The 17,018-nt window shown below is 40.4% G+C and overlaps 1 protein-coding gene across 7 annotated transcripts in view; it reads right to left on the reverse strand.

Annotated features, from left to right (window-relative positions):
• Positions 1-309: 309 nt before the first annotated feature.
• LOC139538571 (E3 ubiquitin-protein ligase Midline-1) overlaps positions 310-17,018 on the reverse strand; it is a 66,852-nt gene continuing 50,143 nt past the window's right edge. For 4 of the 7 annotated variants that reach the window (XM_071340748.1, XM_071340749.1, XM_071340747.1 and 1 more), the window contains exons 3-11: positions 16,846-16,911; positions 10,813-10,908; positions 9,511-9,618; positions 6,292-6,440; positions 6,050-6,177; positions 4,853-4,996; positions 4,092-4,253; positions 3,766-3,973; positions 310-3,527 (exon numbers count right to left, since the gene is read on the reverse strand). In XM_071340748.1, the coding sequence (XP_071196849.1) occupies positions 3,179-3,527; positions 3,766-3,973; positions 4,092-4,253; positions 4,853-4,996; positions 6,050-6,177; positions 6,292-6,440; positions 9,511-9,618; positions 10,813-10,908; positions 16,846-16,911 (1,410 nt within the window). In that variant the 3' untranslated portion in view covers positions 310-3,178. The remainder of the gene's footprint in view (positions 3,528-3,765; positions 3,974-4,091; positions 4,254-4,852; positions 4,997-6,049; positions 6,178-6,291; positions 6,441-9,510; positions 9,619-10,812; positions 10,909-16,845; positions 16,912-17,018) is intronic. The other 3 variants (XM_071340754.1, XM_071340753.1, XM_071340752.1) reach the window with 2 other exon arrangements.

A 17,018-nucleotide genomic window follows, 5' to 3' on the forward strand; every position in this document is an offset into this window, starting at 1 on the left:
TTTTACTTAAGTATGAAAATTGGCTACTTTTTCCACCAATGGAGTGCCAAAGTGGTGTTGGCTTGTGGAGAGATGTATACAGCAGTGATAATTATCGATGAGATCTCTATTGGTTGATAAAAGGGTCTGCAGCTTACCGTGAGGTATTCTGTGTCAGGTGAGCAAAAGCTAAAGATTTCCTTCTCACTGGAAGTAGCCCACCAGTTGGAGGTTATGAAGAGGGACTTGCCCAAGGTCGCCTTCGTCCGATTGTGACACCACACGGAGAAACCACTGAGTTCTATGTACATAGAGTCATTCAGCCACATCTCTGCTAGGATTTTTTTTATTTACATTTTTATAAAAAACATTTTTTTTATTTAACCTTTATTTAACTAGGCAAGTCAGTTAAAAACAAATTCTTATTTACAATGACGGCCTACACCGGCCAAACCCGGACGATGCTGGGCCAATTGTGCGCCGCCCTATGGGACTCGGTTGTGATATAGCCTGGATTTAAACCAGGGTGTCTGTAGGGAGATGCAGTGCCTTAGAACGCTGCGCTACTCGGGAGGCATATTCTGTAAGATTGCAGCTTTTCAAGTCCATCTGATAGAAGACTCTCAAACAAAGCTCATCCATCTTATTCTTGAGTGACTGGACATTTGCCAATAGAATGGAGGGGATTCTCTTAGTCTCAATCTCACCAGGATGCCGGCTAATGTATCGCATATACGCATGCAGAATTTTGTTTGCCCATGAAACAAAGCAATGGGGTCCGGTATGAGTAAGGGAACAGCTGAATCAGAGTTGAAATCGGATTTGAAGTCAAAATCAAGTTTAGTAATTGGCAATCTGATATCCAGAAGTGCTTGGTGGTCATATGTGATAATAATATGAACTTTCTGTACAACAAAAGTAAAGATTAACATGAAAAAAGTCACTAAATAGCAAAGTCGGGTTGGAACTTGTAAGATGTCACCCTTCTTGCCATCTGAATACACAGCTACAGACCCACATACAAACATCTTATTCTGAAAACTAGGTAGGCCTAACTACTGCACCTGCTATTTTTACCCAGTATAATTGTAGTTAAGAAATATAGGTATGTTATGATACTGTGTAAATAGCACAAATACAGATTTGATCAAATTGACCGGCAATAATATTTCACTCATGTTTTTTTGTACACAAATATTTACAGATGCCTCCAATCAAACTACGCAGGTCTCTGTGACATCATTGTAGCCAGGCGATGTTCGTGCACTCGAGCTATGTCATGATCCATGTCTCGAGGGTGTCCGATGGTGAGGTCACGGTAAAATTCAGATATGTTCTAGTCTACTTTAGTTGAAAGGATTGGGGTCCAGTGGTCTTAAAGCCATGTTACTTGAGCACAAAAAGAGATGTCAGAAGGAATCTCATCACAGCTTAATCATTGTTGTATTGTGCTGAGGAGTTATTTAGAATAATAGTGACACACTTTTTTAAAAGTGGGTTAATAAAGGATACAGTGTGACATTAATGAGACATTTATGGTCAGTGAATTTAATCACAGCTAAAATACATCAGGTGAACCACATTGTTTTACCTACAGGGGTATCTGAATTCAATTAAAATTACTGTTAAGATTAGGTAGCAGACAATTAAAAATCATTATCATTACAATTTAGATGTTTTATTACAAATTCACTACGTGAAAAGTTTGTTGATGTCACTTTATTACATTTTTAACGAGGAATGTATACTAGTGTGAAAATAATGATGCAGGCATCAGAAAAAGTCAAATTGCTCAAATACCAAAAGTATGTGAACATACAGAGCCTATATGTGAGAAGAAACCAGCAAGGTATTTACAGAGATTGCACATGGTGCATTTAATTACAATTAACCCCCTGTAGGTCTAAGCCCTTAGATCGTCATATCTACTAAGCTAACATATGGAATTGGTCATAAAATTTATAATTTAGCCATTTGATTTAGAATTTTAGGGCGCGTGTGAACAGGCACAATGGTTTTCACTAGCTACCACATACACAAAGTTAAAAGTACAGTATATATCATCAAATAAATCCTTAAAAACCTTTGTGGCCGTGGTAACTAGTGACGACCAGGTACAATTCCAATTTAAAATGTTTTTTCTCGAAGTGGCCTGCATGTCACGTGTCCTACTTATATCAGTACACACGTAACAACCTAATCATTCTGAAAGTTATATTCAATCAAATAAGCCACATGTAGCAAATAAGCGCATTTTTCAAAACCAAATTCGACACACTTTCTTTGACCAGACAAAAAACTCCTGTGCTTGGTGAGCAAAAAATAAATAAAACACCCAGTTATCCCTCTCGCTTCACCTCTTCTTCTCGGGTCTTTAGCAGAAACACACAAGGAGCTATTCAATATTCAAAATTACATCACCATGTGACGCGGTGGTGCGTCAAGTTATTTCTGTATCGAAATTTCACTTAAAATGGCTTCTATTTCAAATGTACATTTTCGACAATAATAAGATTTTTAACATCATAGTGGTTTTTAACAAAGAGAAGATGAAGAATTGTCTCTGTTAATTTGTCAATCATAGTCAAGTTGTCAGTGCACTAAATCACCTAAGATGAACTCTTAAAATAACTCTTAACATGTTTATTATCATTCTAATTGTAGAGAGGATCTTGGTACACCTGCATGAAACAGAACAGGTGTAGATGACTAATCCTGATATGACTGCTTTATGAAGTAATCTGTGGTACTGCTGCTATGATGCCATGTCAAAATCAACAGGTTACACATAAAACGTTTATCAACATGCTGCTAACGATGGATACATGGAAAGACAGAAACAACCTTCTATATTTGTAAGAAGGAAATAAACTATTCTCAGAGCTGCATGAAAATAAGTTTGACTGAATTTCAAAACGTTATATCCATCTTCCTCTCTAAGCGCACCCCAAAAACCAACAAGCATACATATAGTAGTGTACATGAATGTGCAAAGCAAGAAATAAAATCCAATAAATGGTTTCCATAAATAATTCAAGAAATTCATTTACTTCTAATAAGAGCATGATTAGAGACATCTGGGACCATGGCTTTATTCTGTTTTATACAGCATTGGTGCTGGGACAAAAAGGCAGCCAGGTGAGGCTGCAATCAGTCTGTTCTGCTCCCTCTGTGTCTCTGTGTTCTATTAGCTGGACTGTTAATCCCGGCAGTCTGTTCCCTCTAGGTGGTCTGGGATGGGCAGCCCTGTGAGGACAGTCAGACACTTGTTCCACACGTTGAACACGGGACAGACTGGCTGAGCGAAGGCGATGTCGAACGTGTACAGGTGCTGTGAGCCGGCGCCATCGTAGAAGGCCAGGGAGCCAGCATCGTAGTCCAGCAACACCCCCACACGACGCAGGTGGGGGGACGGTTCGATGGGCATCTCCTTGCTGTTGTGACGTACTACCCAGGAGTTGTTGCAGCGAGACAGTACCCACGAGGCAGAGTTCTTGCCAATCCACTCATGTTTCGGTGCTGACTTGTAAGCAACGCCCACAGCAAACCTGATAAAGATAGAAAAATAGAATATTGAATGTTGATGGCTCATTTTCTGGTAGTGGTCAAATAGCACCGATGGGAAATGATAGGCCTAACATCCTAGAGATTTTAGATTTTAAGATTGCGTTTACTATAGAGTAACAGAGACCATGATTGGATTTCCCAATCTGATTCTCACACACATTTGTCTCTCCAAATGTTCTAGTCTGATGTACTTCAAACACCACAGGTCCATATCCTTACCATGTGCTCCCTCCTATCAAGGCTTCCCAGTAGTGGCGCCCGCTGTCGATGTACACGTTCCCTGTGACGCCGTAGCTGCCCTGGCTGGTGAAGCGGTCCTGAGTGTGGCTCTTCTTGGACAACGTCTCGTCTCGCTCCACTGTCAGGTTGTCATGGGAGACCTTCAGCTTCTTGTGAGCAGACTTTGGGTCCAACTTGAATGGTTGACCTGTTGACCATTAATAGATTAACAGTAAACAATGGTAAATATGCTATCTCCGTATATCAAATCTCCAAAGATGCTTAATGATATCAGCATGGTACAGCTATTCGAAACGCAAACATACTGTTGGTCTTGAGTTTCCAAGGCTCACTGCTGCGACTCCCTGCCTGATTGATGGCCTTGACGATGAACATGTACTTGGTGCCACACTGGAGTCCATGCACCGTGTAGTGGTTCTGCTTGATGTTGGGCACAATCATCCAGCTATCAGCTGAGTTACACAAACCTAGACCACAGACAAAGACAATCAGTTAATGGCAGATGAGAGAGAAAAAAACAACCACTGGATTGTAACAAACACACAATGTAAAATACATTTGTTGAGATAAGAACACCTCCAATGAATCATTCTCCAATTGTTGTCATTAAATCAAACAATAACATTACCTATTCACTGTAGTATGAACAGGCACTGGGGCAGAAGAGGGCCAATTGCTTGATTCAGCATGCTGTAACCCTGTTAGGGTGATCTATTCCAACAGTCTGTCACTTACATGAGCCACAGGGAAAAATTCTGCCCATAATCTGCCTATATCCTCTTGCCTAGAGTCTGTGCCAGAGAGATACAGAGCAGAGATCTCTGATATCTTATTATCCACACAATTAAATGGTTGTTGCACCCCTGCTGACATGACAAATTATTTATTTGATCAGGATAGTGCAATGAAGACCCCAAAGCTACATACAGTAAGAGGCTTTATATGTATGATTGCTCTCAGATAGCCTACCTTTCATGATTTAAAATGTTGTACCACAACAGACGTACTGTACAGACACACCCAACATACTGTACTGAGGACATCTAGACAAGAATTGTATACTTACTGACAACATTGGCTTGTCCGGTGAAGATGGCATACTGAAGCTCATAGGAGACCACACAGAACTCGTCATCAGACGTCCAGTGAACAGTGATGGTGTCATTCGATGCCGTACATAATTCCGCCCGGATTATTGGGGGATTTGGTGCTGCAAATAGAAAAATATAGTTATTTTTAATCACGTCAGTTCCTGGTATGTGTCATTTAATGACAACAATGATGGACAGTTGACATAACACACAGTAGAGTACCGTACTTTGGATTGACACAATCAGTGTATTTTCTTATGTCCAACGTGTTATGTGCAGGGGATTGGAGATTTTAGGTAAATACAACCAAGCCCACTCTTGCAAGTGACTTTTACTGTGCGTTTTTCTTATTATTTTTTATTTAACCTTTATTTAACTAGGCAAGTCAGTGAAGAATGAATTCTTATTTACAATGACGGCCTAGGAACAGTGGGTTAACTGCCTTGTTCAGGGGCAGAACGACAGACTTTGCCAGCTCGGGGATTCGATCCACCAACCTTTTGGTTACTGGCCCAATGCTCTAACCACTAACCACAAAGTTACTGCTCCTTGAGCTACAACCCACTGCCTCAATACAGAACAGAGGACAGGACACCCTGCTGAGAATGTCCTAAAAGCCAGAACACTCAAAAGCCATTTCATTAAACTGTAAACAAACCTCAAACTGTATCTTCTACACTTGTGAGCATTTCCTTGCCCTCAGGAAGCACTCAACAAAGCACCAAGGGTATTACCCAGTCAAAACCACTGTACACGCCACATAGCTTCTGACATGAGATGCTACACACACACACATGATAACATACACATTATACACAAATATTCACAACGATTTTGTGTTGTAGATACGTGGTAGTAGAGTAGTGGCCTGAGGGCACACACTTAATGTGTTGTGAAATCTGTTCTGAAATGTATTGTAATGTTTTTTAAATGGTATAACTGCCTTAATTTTGCTGGACCCCAGCAAGAGTAGCTACTGCCTTGGAGTAACTAATGGGGATCCATAATAATTACAAATACAAATACAGTGTAGCTGTTTTCACTTTGACTTCTAAAGAAATATATAAACAGGGATTGCACTATACCATAATCTCCTATTTCAGATAGATCTGAGTTATAGATATGTTCTTAATATCCTTAATATCAAGGATCATGTTCGGAGTTGTGTTCACCTGTGAGGTAATCCAAGCTTTCCAGCATTTTCTTTTCCCTTGTGAAGTCCAACGCAAACGTATCAAAGGTGTCATTTAGGTTGATCTCTGGTATCAGGATCTGAGAGGATGCTGTTGCCATGGACACTCTGAAACCCAAAGATACAGGATTCACGTGACATTTATCTTATTACAACCTGTGACTCTCAGTCAGTTGAGGGTTTGGATCATTATCACCACAATCGGTTGACTTGATAGCTCACCTTTCACAGATGCTTTTGGCTGTTTGCAGGAAGCGGGCATGGTCTGTCTCCTTGAGGGTGTGATCAGCCTGAGTGATGAGGGACGACGATCTCTCAATGATCTGCTTGCAGCTGGCGATCTGCTGGGCTAGCTTTCGCAGCCGTATAGCCTGAAAAGAAACAATGGATTATTGAATTCACTGGTGCAGAGGCAGGTACAGTAGACCTGCAGTATCAAGTCTACAAACCTACTTCTCAGGCTACCGCGGCTTCAGAAACTGAAGGACTACCAAGGCTCCAGGTTCAATTGAGTTGACAGTTCCTTCTTTAACGGTCACAATCAAGAGGTAATTCATTTGTACATAAACATATCACCATTTTCTCAAATTCAAAACATGCTTTTATTTCATCACATCTGCTTAAACCATTGTAAGAGACACACTTTGAGGATGGCATGAGGAGAATCTACATCCTCCATAACATCACCAAGGTAACAGAGCCATTACATCCTCCCCTCTGGGAGTGTGGCTGCTTGCCCCCTCCGTCCATCGGCAGGGAGCAGAGAGCAGCCTCTGACTCCTGACTGTGACATGCGGCACAGGGCGAGGAAGGAAGCAGTGCTCCTCAGAGGGATCACAGGAAACAGGTGTGATGTGGCTCTGAACATGGCATAGCATGCCAGAGCCATCCCTCCGAGCCCCTCAATCTCTCTCTAATGACACTTATTATTTTTTTTTATCTAACCTTTATTTAACTAGGCAAGTAAATTAAGAACAAATTCATATTTACAATGATGGCCTACCCCGGCCAAACCCTAACAACGCTGGGCCAATTGTGCGCCGCCCTATGGGACTCCCAATCACAGCCGGTTGTGATACAGCCTGGAATCGAACCAGGGTCTGTAGTGACACCTCTGGCACTGAGATGCAGTGCCTAACATGCTGACCAGACTGGACACGTCGCGTGCGCGAGCGTCGCAAAATAAATGTAGGAATCCATGTTATTCAATTATTGCACCCACACTGCTTGCCACGACTGCAACAATTGAATAACATGGATTCCTAAATTTATTTTGCGACGCTCGCGCACGCGACGTGTCCGGTCTGGTCAGCATGTTAGGCACTGCATCTCAGTGCCAGAGGTGTCACTACAGACCCTGGTTCGAATCCAGGCTGTATCACAACCGGCGATTCCAGGCTGTATCACAACGAGCGTCTGTGTTGCTAAGGGCTAAAATAGAAGTCATTCCTATTTCTAACGCAGATCGCGCTGCAAGTCCTGCCTCTCCCATCTCCTCATTGGTTTATAGAAGCAGGTACCCACGTGCCATCTCCTCATTGGTTATACCCACGTGTGTGATTGAAAGACAAACTTTGTTGCCGGTTGTCGTGGTAATACAATGAAAGTTTAGATGCGATCACCATATAAGTTCAAAGATGAAAAAGCCTGGAAGGAGGAGAGATGACTAGAAACGATTCGGTTGGCCGTTTTATGTGTGGATTAATTGTCGGAGTAGAGGTCCTTGTGCATTTCAGGTAAAATAACAACTCAATGTTTATATCCCAGGACAAATTAGCTAGCAACAGCAAGCTAGCTAAATAGGACAAATTAACGTTAGCTAGCAAGTGCAAGCTAACTAGCTAAATTGCCATACATGTTTAATGCTTTTCGACCTGTCCTTAAATTAATGTCATTGGTTCAGAGTTTGTTTTGATATTTTAACCTGCGTGTCGTGATCGTGTTTGGTGTGGGGGGGGCAAAATAAATGTATGAACGATAGCGCACGATGGCGCACGCGCGCAGCCGGTTTGGGTTCCGTGTTAGACCACTGCGCCACTCGGGAGCCCATAATATTGGGGGAAGGGATAGAAACCACTAAAGGAGCAGAGTGGAATTGTTTAAGTTTCCTAAATGCTGTGCCAACAATACTCCATTACTGTTAGTAAGCATACTACAGGATACATACTGTATTGCACATACACAACCAAGCTATTATAGCTGGATCAGTCACGCAGCACTGAACTGACAACACATTTTCATAAAATCTGAATTCCAGAGTAAATTAAATCATGCATTCTAACAAAGAAGCCGACTCTTGTTTATGTTTGTCTCTTGAGGTAGGCTACATAGTCAGTGAAAGCTGTGCATGTCGAGCAGAGACTTATGGTATGGTAACAACGTACACGCTCAGAAATAAAGGTTTAGATGAGTTTTTAAAGGGGTACAAACACTTTTCACTGTAGTGGTATCCTGTAAGTGTAAGGTACAGTATATCCTATGTACCTTTAGAATGGGTGCATAATTGGACCCTTGTTATTTGTACCTTAATCGGCTGTCCCCATAAGACACATGTCAAACTCACTCCATGGAGGGCCGAGTGTCTGCGGATTTTCACTCCTCCCTTGTACTTGATTGATAAATTAAGGTCATTAATTGGTAAGTATCTCCCTCACCTGGTTGTCTAGGTCTTACTTGAAAGGAAAAAACAAAAACCAACAGACACTAGGCCCTCCATGGAATGAGTTTGACACCCCTGCCATAGGAGAAGCCTATGAAAAACCCTTTTGGGTTCCAGGTAGAACCCTTTTCACAGATGGTTCTACCTGGAACCCAAAAGGGTTATCCTATGGGGACAATTGAAGAACCCTTTTGAGGCAGGCGTATGTTGAATGTGTAGTTTTACCCAAACACAGTGGTCTGAATCTCCTGGTTTGCAGTTCCATTATGGTGGCTTGCAAAGTGATATGTAATTTCTATTGGAATCCAGCCCGAGTAAGGATATCCAAAAATGTGAATTTTTAATCACCTGCTACCTGCATTTAGAATGACTGCCAAGGTAGGAAACATTTTATAAATGTTACTACCTAAACCATCCCAACGGGAACAACTCAGTAACCGGTGCAATAAATCCAACTACTAACAGATTGTATTCTTTTGTTATGTATGTTATTTATCTTTGTGTAGCATAAGATCAATCAATCAATTTGCATGCAAAAACACACATATTGAAACAAACAGTTCTAAAAACAACCTGCAATAAGCATGCTGGGAAATATGATAATGATGGCTGTTGTTTTTGAGATTGTGTGAGAGTGTACATCCTCAGCCTTAACAGAAAGTTCAACCTTGGGGACACGAGGAAGATGAAGAGCAAGACTGAGCATCTCCCAAGGGATAGGCAGCCTGACCCATCTGCCCTCCTCAATAACCATCAAAACATACTAACGCCTAAGAAATTACCTTGCCCTCCTTTATCTTGGTGGCTATCATCTGCCTTCTCTGCTGTATGATGTCGATCAGGAGGTCACATTCTTCAAGGAGCTTGTTCTCTTGTCTTGATGCATTACACTTGGGAAGAGATTAGAACAGGGATGGTCAAAGATATGAATGTGGTGGTAGTTGATGGTTTTTCATTGCAGTGGCTTTGGCCTGATACAGGATAAAAGATAGTACAATATTCATTGTTAAAATACAATAATGCTCATATACAGTAACAAAGCCCCTCTGGCTCGTATGAGATAATAGTCCACTTGAGGCAGAAGACCTACCTAGGGTTTCCCAGGTTAGATCTACACAATACAGTCATCACACACAGGATAGCACAGTGCCGCAGGTGAGAATCAGCGGAGCATAGTCATTGCAGCAGTAGTTATTTTTCCTAAATACAGCCAGAGCTGCTACATGCCCAGTCTCTCTTTCATCTCTCTGTGGGCACGTTGTGTCATCTGACATTTTAGTCCTCAATTGGTTCAAATGTTCAAATGTTTTTGCTGTGTTCTATCTATCTATTCCCCAAATAACCCTATACCATGCACATACACACAGACAGTCACGCACGCTTGCCAATATTGCAATGTTTATAGGCTACAGTAAGATTAGCCTATATCCTACTTTATACAGTTAGGTTTACTGGCATATCCACTTTATTGTATACCCAGTGAACATATTCATCTCAGTAACTGTGTCCGTGAGATAATATGATATTATATCGAGAGCTTGGTTCTAAGGTTCTATCTGCATTTTTGTCAAACTTGAGTAATTGACATACTGTAACCTTATTCTATTCAATGTACTCTACCTATATAGTGCTCTAGATACCCCAATTCATGTTGTTAATTTCAAAAGAATACTAGATGAAAAGTGCTGACACCATTTAAACCAGTGAGGGTTCGGAACTTTAGAGCCAATTATCTCGGAATCATCTTATTGCAGATACAACCTTATGTCACAGTTTTCTAACATGTTCACTGAATTGCAAAGTTTTGCATTTCACAGAATCTGGTGAGCTTGAATGCTAAATGACAATATTGAGGTTTGAGGCAATTTTATTTTTTTTACCAATCAGAGATATTCCTTTTCCTTTTCTACGCACTTTATGTCAGCAACCACTGTATCTTTTCTGGCACGTAATGGGTTAAATGTACAATACTCACAAGGAAGAAATCAACAAATCATATCATCAAATAATCAAACATTAGAAATGACACAGAAACTGGGAGATGTGCCACATAGCCTAATAGGGAAAGAGAAAAACGTCCTTACCTCCACATGTTGGCAAGTCTGAATCAACTTGCCCATCAGAGTTTCCAACTCATTGTTCCTCTTGATTAGATTGCTGAGGTTAGAGTCCAAGGCTTGCTGTGGAAAAAAAGAATAGAACAAAACTATGAACAACAGAGTATGTAACTGAAAATAATATTCCTCTAGCAAACTGTACACAGTTCACAACATTTAGAAAGAAGGGGGGGAAGTCAAAATCACAACCATGTCTGTCCACTGGTGGAAGATGATAAGCTAACAGAGAATCCCTTCATAGGGTCTGGTTGTGTACCATTTGGTGTGTGATCAGTCAGTCAGTAACCTCTGAGCTAGCCCCAATGCCAGAGCTCCCATCTTTCTGCCTGCTCACTAAGCTCCCAAAGTTGAGAGGGACAAGAAGAGCATCTGCCAGAGATTTAGGCAACTAAACCATGCATGCATTAATCACCCGCCGATGACTCAGATCAAACTCTCTCACAGCTTGACTATCTACGGCTCTATGGCTAGGTGAATATTTGGGAAGTTCTGTTTGGCTGTTATGCATCCAGAAGGTTCTTTATGTTGTATTATTGTCTGGCACAATGATTTAGATTGCAATGTATTACTCTTCTCCATGAAGGATTACATTGTCTTGCCACAGGGGTTATGCAGTGAGGCGTAAGGAGGGCACAAGGGCATTGGTTAGATGTCTGAGAGGGTTATTTGTTAACGGTATATAATCCTGGATTAATTTAATACTGTGATTATGCTCCAGGAGAATTGTTATGTGTGTATGGGTCTATAGATAACATCATGAGCCTACTTCACTGAATAAAAACAGTAAGAGAATACAAAAATGGAGTGCTATACCATTATGTTGCCCTCTAGATAACAGTCAATTGAAATGAACAACTTGTTGAAATACTAGATATAAAGATTGTCCACCATGTTTTTTATATATATTTTTTTATCATATTAAGTACAAGCCCAGATGTATGATCTTAATTTGATCAGCCTGTTGCAGGAGAACTTTCCTGCAATGCAGGACATTTTTAACTTGTAGTATATTTGAGGTTTGTAATTTCCACTTTGAAATTTCAGATTTGATTTTCCCTTACGAATAATGTATCATCTCCTACAAAAATGTTCATTAATTATAATCCACATAATAATTCACATTTCCTGTTGAGGCGGGAACATTTTCCTGTTGTAGTGAACATGCTCAAATTAAGATCCTACATCTCTACTGTATGATGAAAAGTTTAAAGAATTGAGTGAACAGAGAGCATAGAACTTTGGAGATCTGAAGGTGTCTGTGAAGTCACTGTTTAGCTAATGGTGGGGAAAGCTCTCTCAGGTCGGCCTTTTCGCATTGCGATTTCATAAGGCTCTGTGCGTCAGCCGTCAGTGTGTACAGAAATAGCATATATTTTTTTTTACTGCTCTCACCAAGATTATTTATTTATATTCAAGCAGAGGTGATGAAGCCATTAGAATAGGGCTCCCTGCCTGTGCCATTAAACCCCTACAACTCATCCAGAACGCCGCAGCCCGTCTGGTGTTCAACTTTCCCAAGTTCTCTCACGTCACCCCGCTCCTCCGCTCTCTCCACTGGCTTCCAGTTGAAGCTCGCATCCGCTACAAGACCATGGTGCTTGCCTACGGAGCTGTGAGGGGAACGGCACCTCCGTACCTTCAGGCTCTGATCAGGCCCTACACCCAAACAAGGGCACTGCGTTCATCCACCTCTGGCCTGCTCGCCTCCCTACCTCTGAGGAAGTACAGTTCCCGCTCAGCCCAGTCAAAACTGTTCGCTGCTCTGGCACCCCAATGGTGGAACAAACTCCCTCACGACGCCAGGTCAGCGGAGTCAATCACCACCTTCCGGAGACACCTGAAACCCCACCTCTTTAAGGAATACCTAGGATAGGATAAAGTAATCCTTCTAACCCCCCCCCCCCCTTAAAAGAGTTAGATGCACTATTGTAAAGTGGTTGTTCCACTGGATATCATAAGGTGAATGCACCAATTTGTAAGTCGCTCTGGATAAGAGCGTCTGCTAAATGACTTAAATGTAAATGTAAATAGCTCTGTGCTGTTGTGGATTGAAGGTGCAGGGGACCGACCCGGAGAGCCCTGGCTAGATAACAGCTGAGCGAGCTGAAGTAGCCTCACCAGAACAACAACCCACACACTACAACGCAATGAAAAATGCTCCAATGCAGTTCCTAAAGTATGAATGGATGTGTTATAATAATTGAATCTACCGAAAAAGGCAATTATATACAGCAGTGTGTTAATTTGTATGTTTGACTGTATAGTTGTATAATGCACTTGAAATAATTGCCTTGGTGAAGAAATTTTACATAATGCGAAAACAAAAGAAGTCATAGAGGGTATAGTAATGAATGATATGCCTCTTGGTGGGTTAACACTCTGTTGCCAGGCCAAAACAACATTGCTTTATGTAAATAGGGTATTTCCCTCTCTCTCCTGTCTCTCTTCCATAAACGTTTGACAGTTAGGGTGGCATGCCAGTTGGCATTTCAACTCCCAACAGGAGATAAAGCATCCACTTCCTCTCAGAGATGATTTATCCTGTGCCATTAATCTGAGAGGATTTGGATCCCTGCAGAAGCTCCCAGAACAACTCTGAGAGGAGAGACAGCAGGCCCATGCTGGAGACTAGATAACCCACTCTGCCAACTCCATCTCTCTCTGTTACTCATTTTAGGTGGACGTGGCTTCCTTTAGCCTTTTGAGGGTTGATGCACAGTTTTTGATCGTGGCCACTGGCAAGTCATCTACATGGTAAATTTTATTGTTTTGCATGTGAACGCACTCTTCCCAAGAAATGCACTATTTTATAATATATTAATAGAGTTTGAAATAATAAACCAGGCTATTGCCTCTTTTTACAATCGACACAATCAAAGCTTTCACTGTCCTTAGATCAGGTGGTAAAATTATGGAAAAGTTGGCAGGACAGTTTCCAAACATCGACAGTGGTCTGACCTGTCCGGTTTTTGTCAGAAAGGAAGAGAGACTGAGCAAGCCAAAGCCAAAGAAAGGTGTGGGACCAAAAGCATTCCTCATCCAGAGGAAGCAGCTATTCTTCTCTCATCACATCTGGATTACTTTAGGAAAACAGAACTCCATTGCAGGGAACTGTATAAACATGTTCTATGGTTGATGCAAAAAGTTGCACAATGAATCATTATAGTAGGGGAAATTAAGTTGAGAATCTTTCAATGAAAATATGAACAATATGTCAGATGAAAGTGAGGACAAAATGTAAAACTACTGGATACTCTACAGTACAATAACCAATAACGATCAGTCTCATTATATAAAAGGGAAAATGTATTTTAACCTCCTTACCCTCTCTTCCTCACCTCTCTGTCTGCATTCATCACAAGGTAACATAAGAGATTTCAGACATGTACAGGTATCGAAATACTACTGTTACGTCTTTGATTCGTGTTCCTCCTACGTTAGTCAGAGAGTGCTACAGTGCATGTGCCCTCTGGGATGTAACCAAATAGGGCAATGATGGGGCTTGGCAGAGGACCATCAGCATACTGTAGTCTAGCTCGTCAAGACTTGTGAAAATAAGAAATAGGGCATGCTAAGTGTAGTTAATTTTGCAACACATGTAGGATTCTTTTTGCATTGAGGCCTATGGCTGCATCTCCATGTCCAAAAATATCTTATCCTTTTCAAATACTCTCTGTTAACATTATTTATTTAGATAGGATTATTTTGTACTTTGGCTGTTGTATATTTTATAGGTTTAACTTCAAAAGGTGAAGCGGGGTGACTTATCACTTTTATGTTAAAGATTAAACTTTTCAAAATCAAGACAATAGCCCCATGTGACAGACATAGAGCACAAAGGACAGTGCTGCAACAACATAAAATTAAGCCAAGACCAGGTCATCCTAGCCCCACTGTATATGCTGACTTGGGGAGATAGTATGACAATACCTTGGTACTAAGGTCAGGGGGAATAGAAACAGACAAAAAGTAATCATATACAAGGGTATTAAGGTCTATGACGATAAGTAAGGACCAGTGTGGTTGTGACATTACAATTGCCATGCTCAGCATAACTTCATTCATTTGTTTCTGCCTCAGACATTCTAATCACATATATTGTAGGATTTGCAGTGAAAAATGTGACCACGCACACTGCTAGCCGTTTTTGTAATTTGATCAGCAACTTACTGTATTAATCAACAGTATAATACTGTATAAACTAAACCAAGTAGATTACCGTAGAATGCACAGTAAAGTACTGTATTTGTTTTACAGCACACTGAAAGACGTTTCTGTAATTTCAACAGTAAAACACTGTAGAATGCACAGTAAAATACCGTATTTAAAAAAAAAAGTATTAATTATGTTGCATTGTGGGAAAATGTGGGCAGGGAAAGAATCTCTGGCTCATTAACATATTTAAATCACACTTTGTAAGAGGCTATATTTGTTGGACCTGTGAGTGAGAATGCTGTACCCCCACAGAATACAGTAATATACTGTATTTTTGGAATTCTACAAATCTTGTCCTGAAACTCTACAGTAGCTTACTGAACATTTGCTGCCAGTAATTTACTGTAATTCAGAATATAGTACCATATTGCATTTTTGGAGCACCAAAAGCCTTTTAAACATTAGTGGATGCATGGTATTGTTGTTTCTCACTCATTAATATATTTTGAGGCGTGTCTTGTAAGAGGCTATGTTTGTTGCACCCGCTAGTGAGAGTGCTGTACCAATTTATTTGATATGTGGTAGTAGTTACCTAATACTTAATCTGATATAGGAGACAGATCAGAGTGGCAGAAAGTCTAAAATTGTTAAAGGTTGAGTGCAGGGCAAAACAGATCAAAAGGACATGAAACACCTAGTATTCATTAATATGCTTTAATATGCAAATGCATACAGGCAACCTGCTTGCTTTAATTCCTTGTAATTACAGTAAAATACTGTAGAAATAATTTTCATAGTTTATAGTCACTTTTACTTTATTGTACTGTGTTTCATTGCATGAATTTACTGTGAATATTTCAGTATTGTATTGGCACTATCCAGAGATGACCTATGATACAGTATATAATAAGATGTCTTGTTGTAATTACAATTATTTTGAAGACCAATGTATCCTTAACTACAACATTTTCAGTAACATTTAGATAAACCTTTACTTGCTATGACTGTGACGTGTTTAAAAAAAAATCAACCTTGGTTTAATGCACTAGATGTAAGTTGTTAAGGACAAGAGCACCCACTAAATGACCAAAATATAAATGTTAAAAATTCAAACTTCAAAGAACACTGGGTAATATGTCGCTGCATGGGCAATTTCAGTAATGTACTGTAAATTAGATTACAGTAAAAAATGTGGTAACATGTTTGGATTACTGTAAAATGGATTACAGTAGCGTACTGTAAAATTAATTACAGTTACTTACTGGCTTCAACTAGCCAGTGTAGTAGATAGAGCATCTTACATCTGGCAAGTAATATTGGACATACATGGGTTATAGTTGACCACAAGTCTGCCACTGCCCACTCTTAGTAATACCATTAAAATACAGTGCAACAGTGAAGTAGGGGATAGTTATTTTCCTAGTAATGTAAATCTGGTAATGTATTTTTTTTTTTATAGTGTTCTCTCTTGTGTTTATGTAACAGTATGATGGCACAAAAAGTGAAACTATGTTCCATAGTACATATCTACATACTGTATGTATAGATATGTCACTACGCATTACATAAACTATGCAGATCTCGCATAGAGGCCATGAAGCCATCCACAATAAAATGTGGACTATATTCTAAAGGTCAGGTTTACCGAGTATTTGCACATGTGCAAAATATGCTCCTGATATTTTCAGAGGGGAATAAAAGCGCCCCGGAAATGATCTAGATTTGACCTTAATATAATTTCTACTGTATATTGCATCATATTTGATACTCTAGTCTGTAGGTTTTATTTCCCATTGAAAATAGCAGCTATAAACTCTTAGTAGACCTGTCCCTGAATGTAGATACCGTAGATATCACCTGGTATGCTTCTTCCTGTTCACTCCTCTCACTGAGATAGCAGTCTGGAGTTCTCTGCACAATGACAGCATGATCAAACAAAGGAGAAACTGGTTAAGGCTGATGCTCTGACCTCAATCGCTATACTGCAATCTAAGATTACCGCATCTCAGTTTCACTGG

This window comes from Salvelinus alpinus, chromosome 14, assembly GCF_045679555.1.
Source record: "Salvelinus alpinus chromosome 14, SLU_Salpinus.1, whole genome shotgun sequence".
Lineage (NCBI taxonomy): Eukaryota > Metazoa > Chordata > Actinopteri > Salmoniformes > Salmonidae > Salvelinus > Salvelinus alpinus.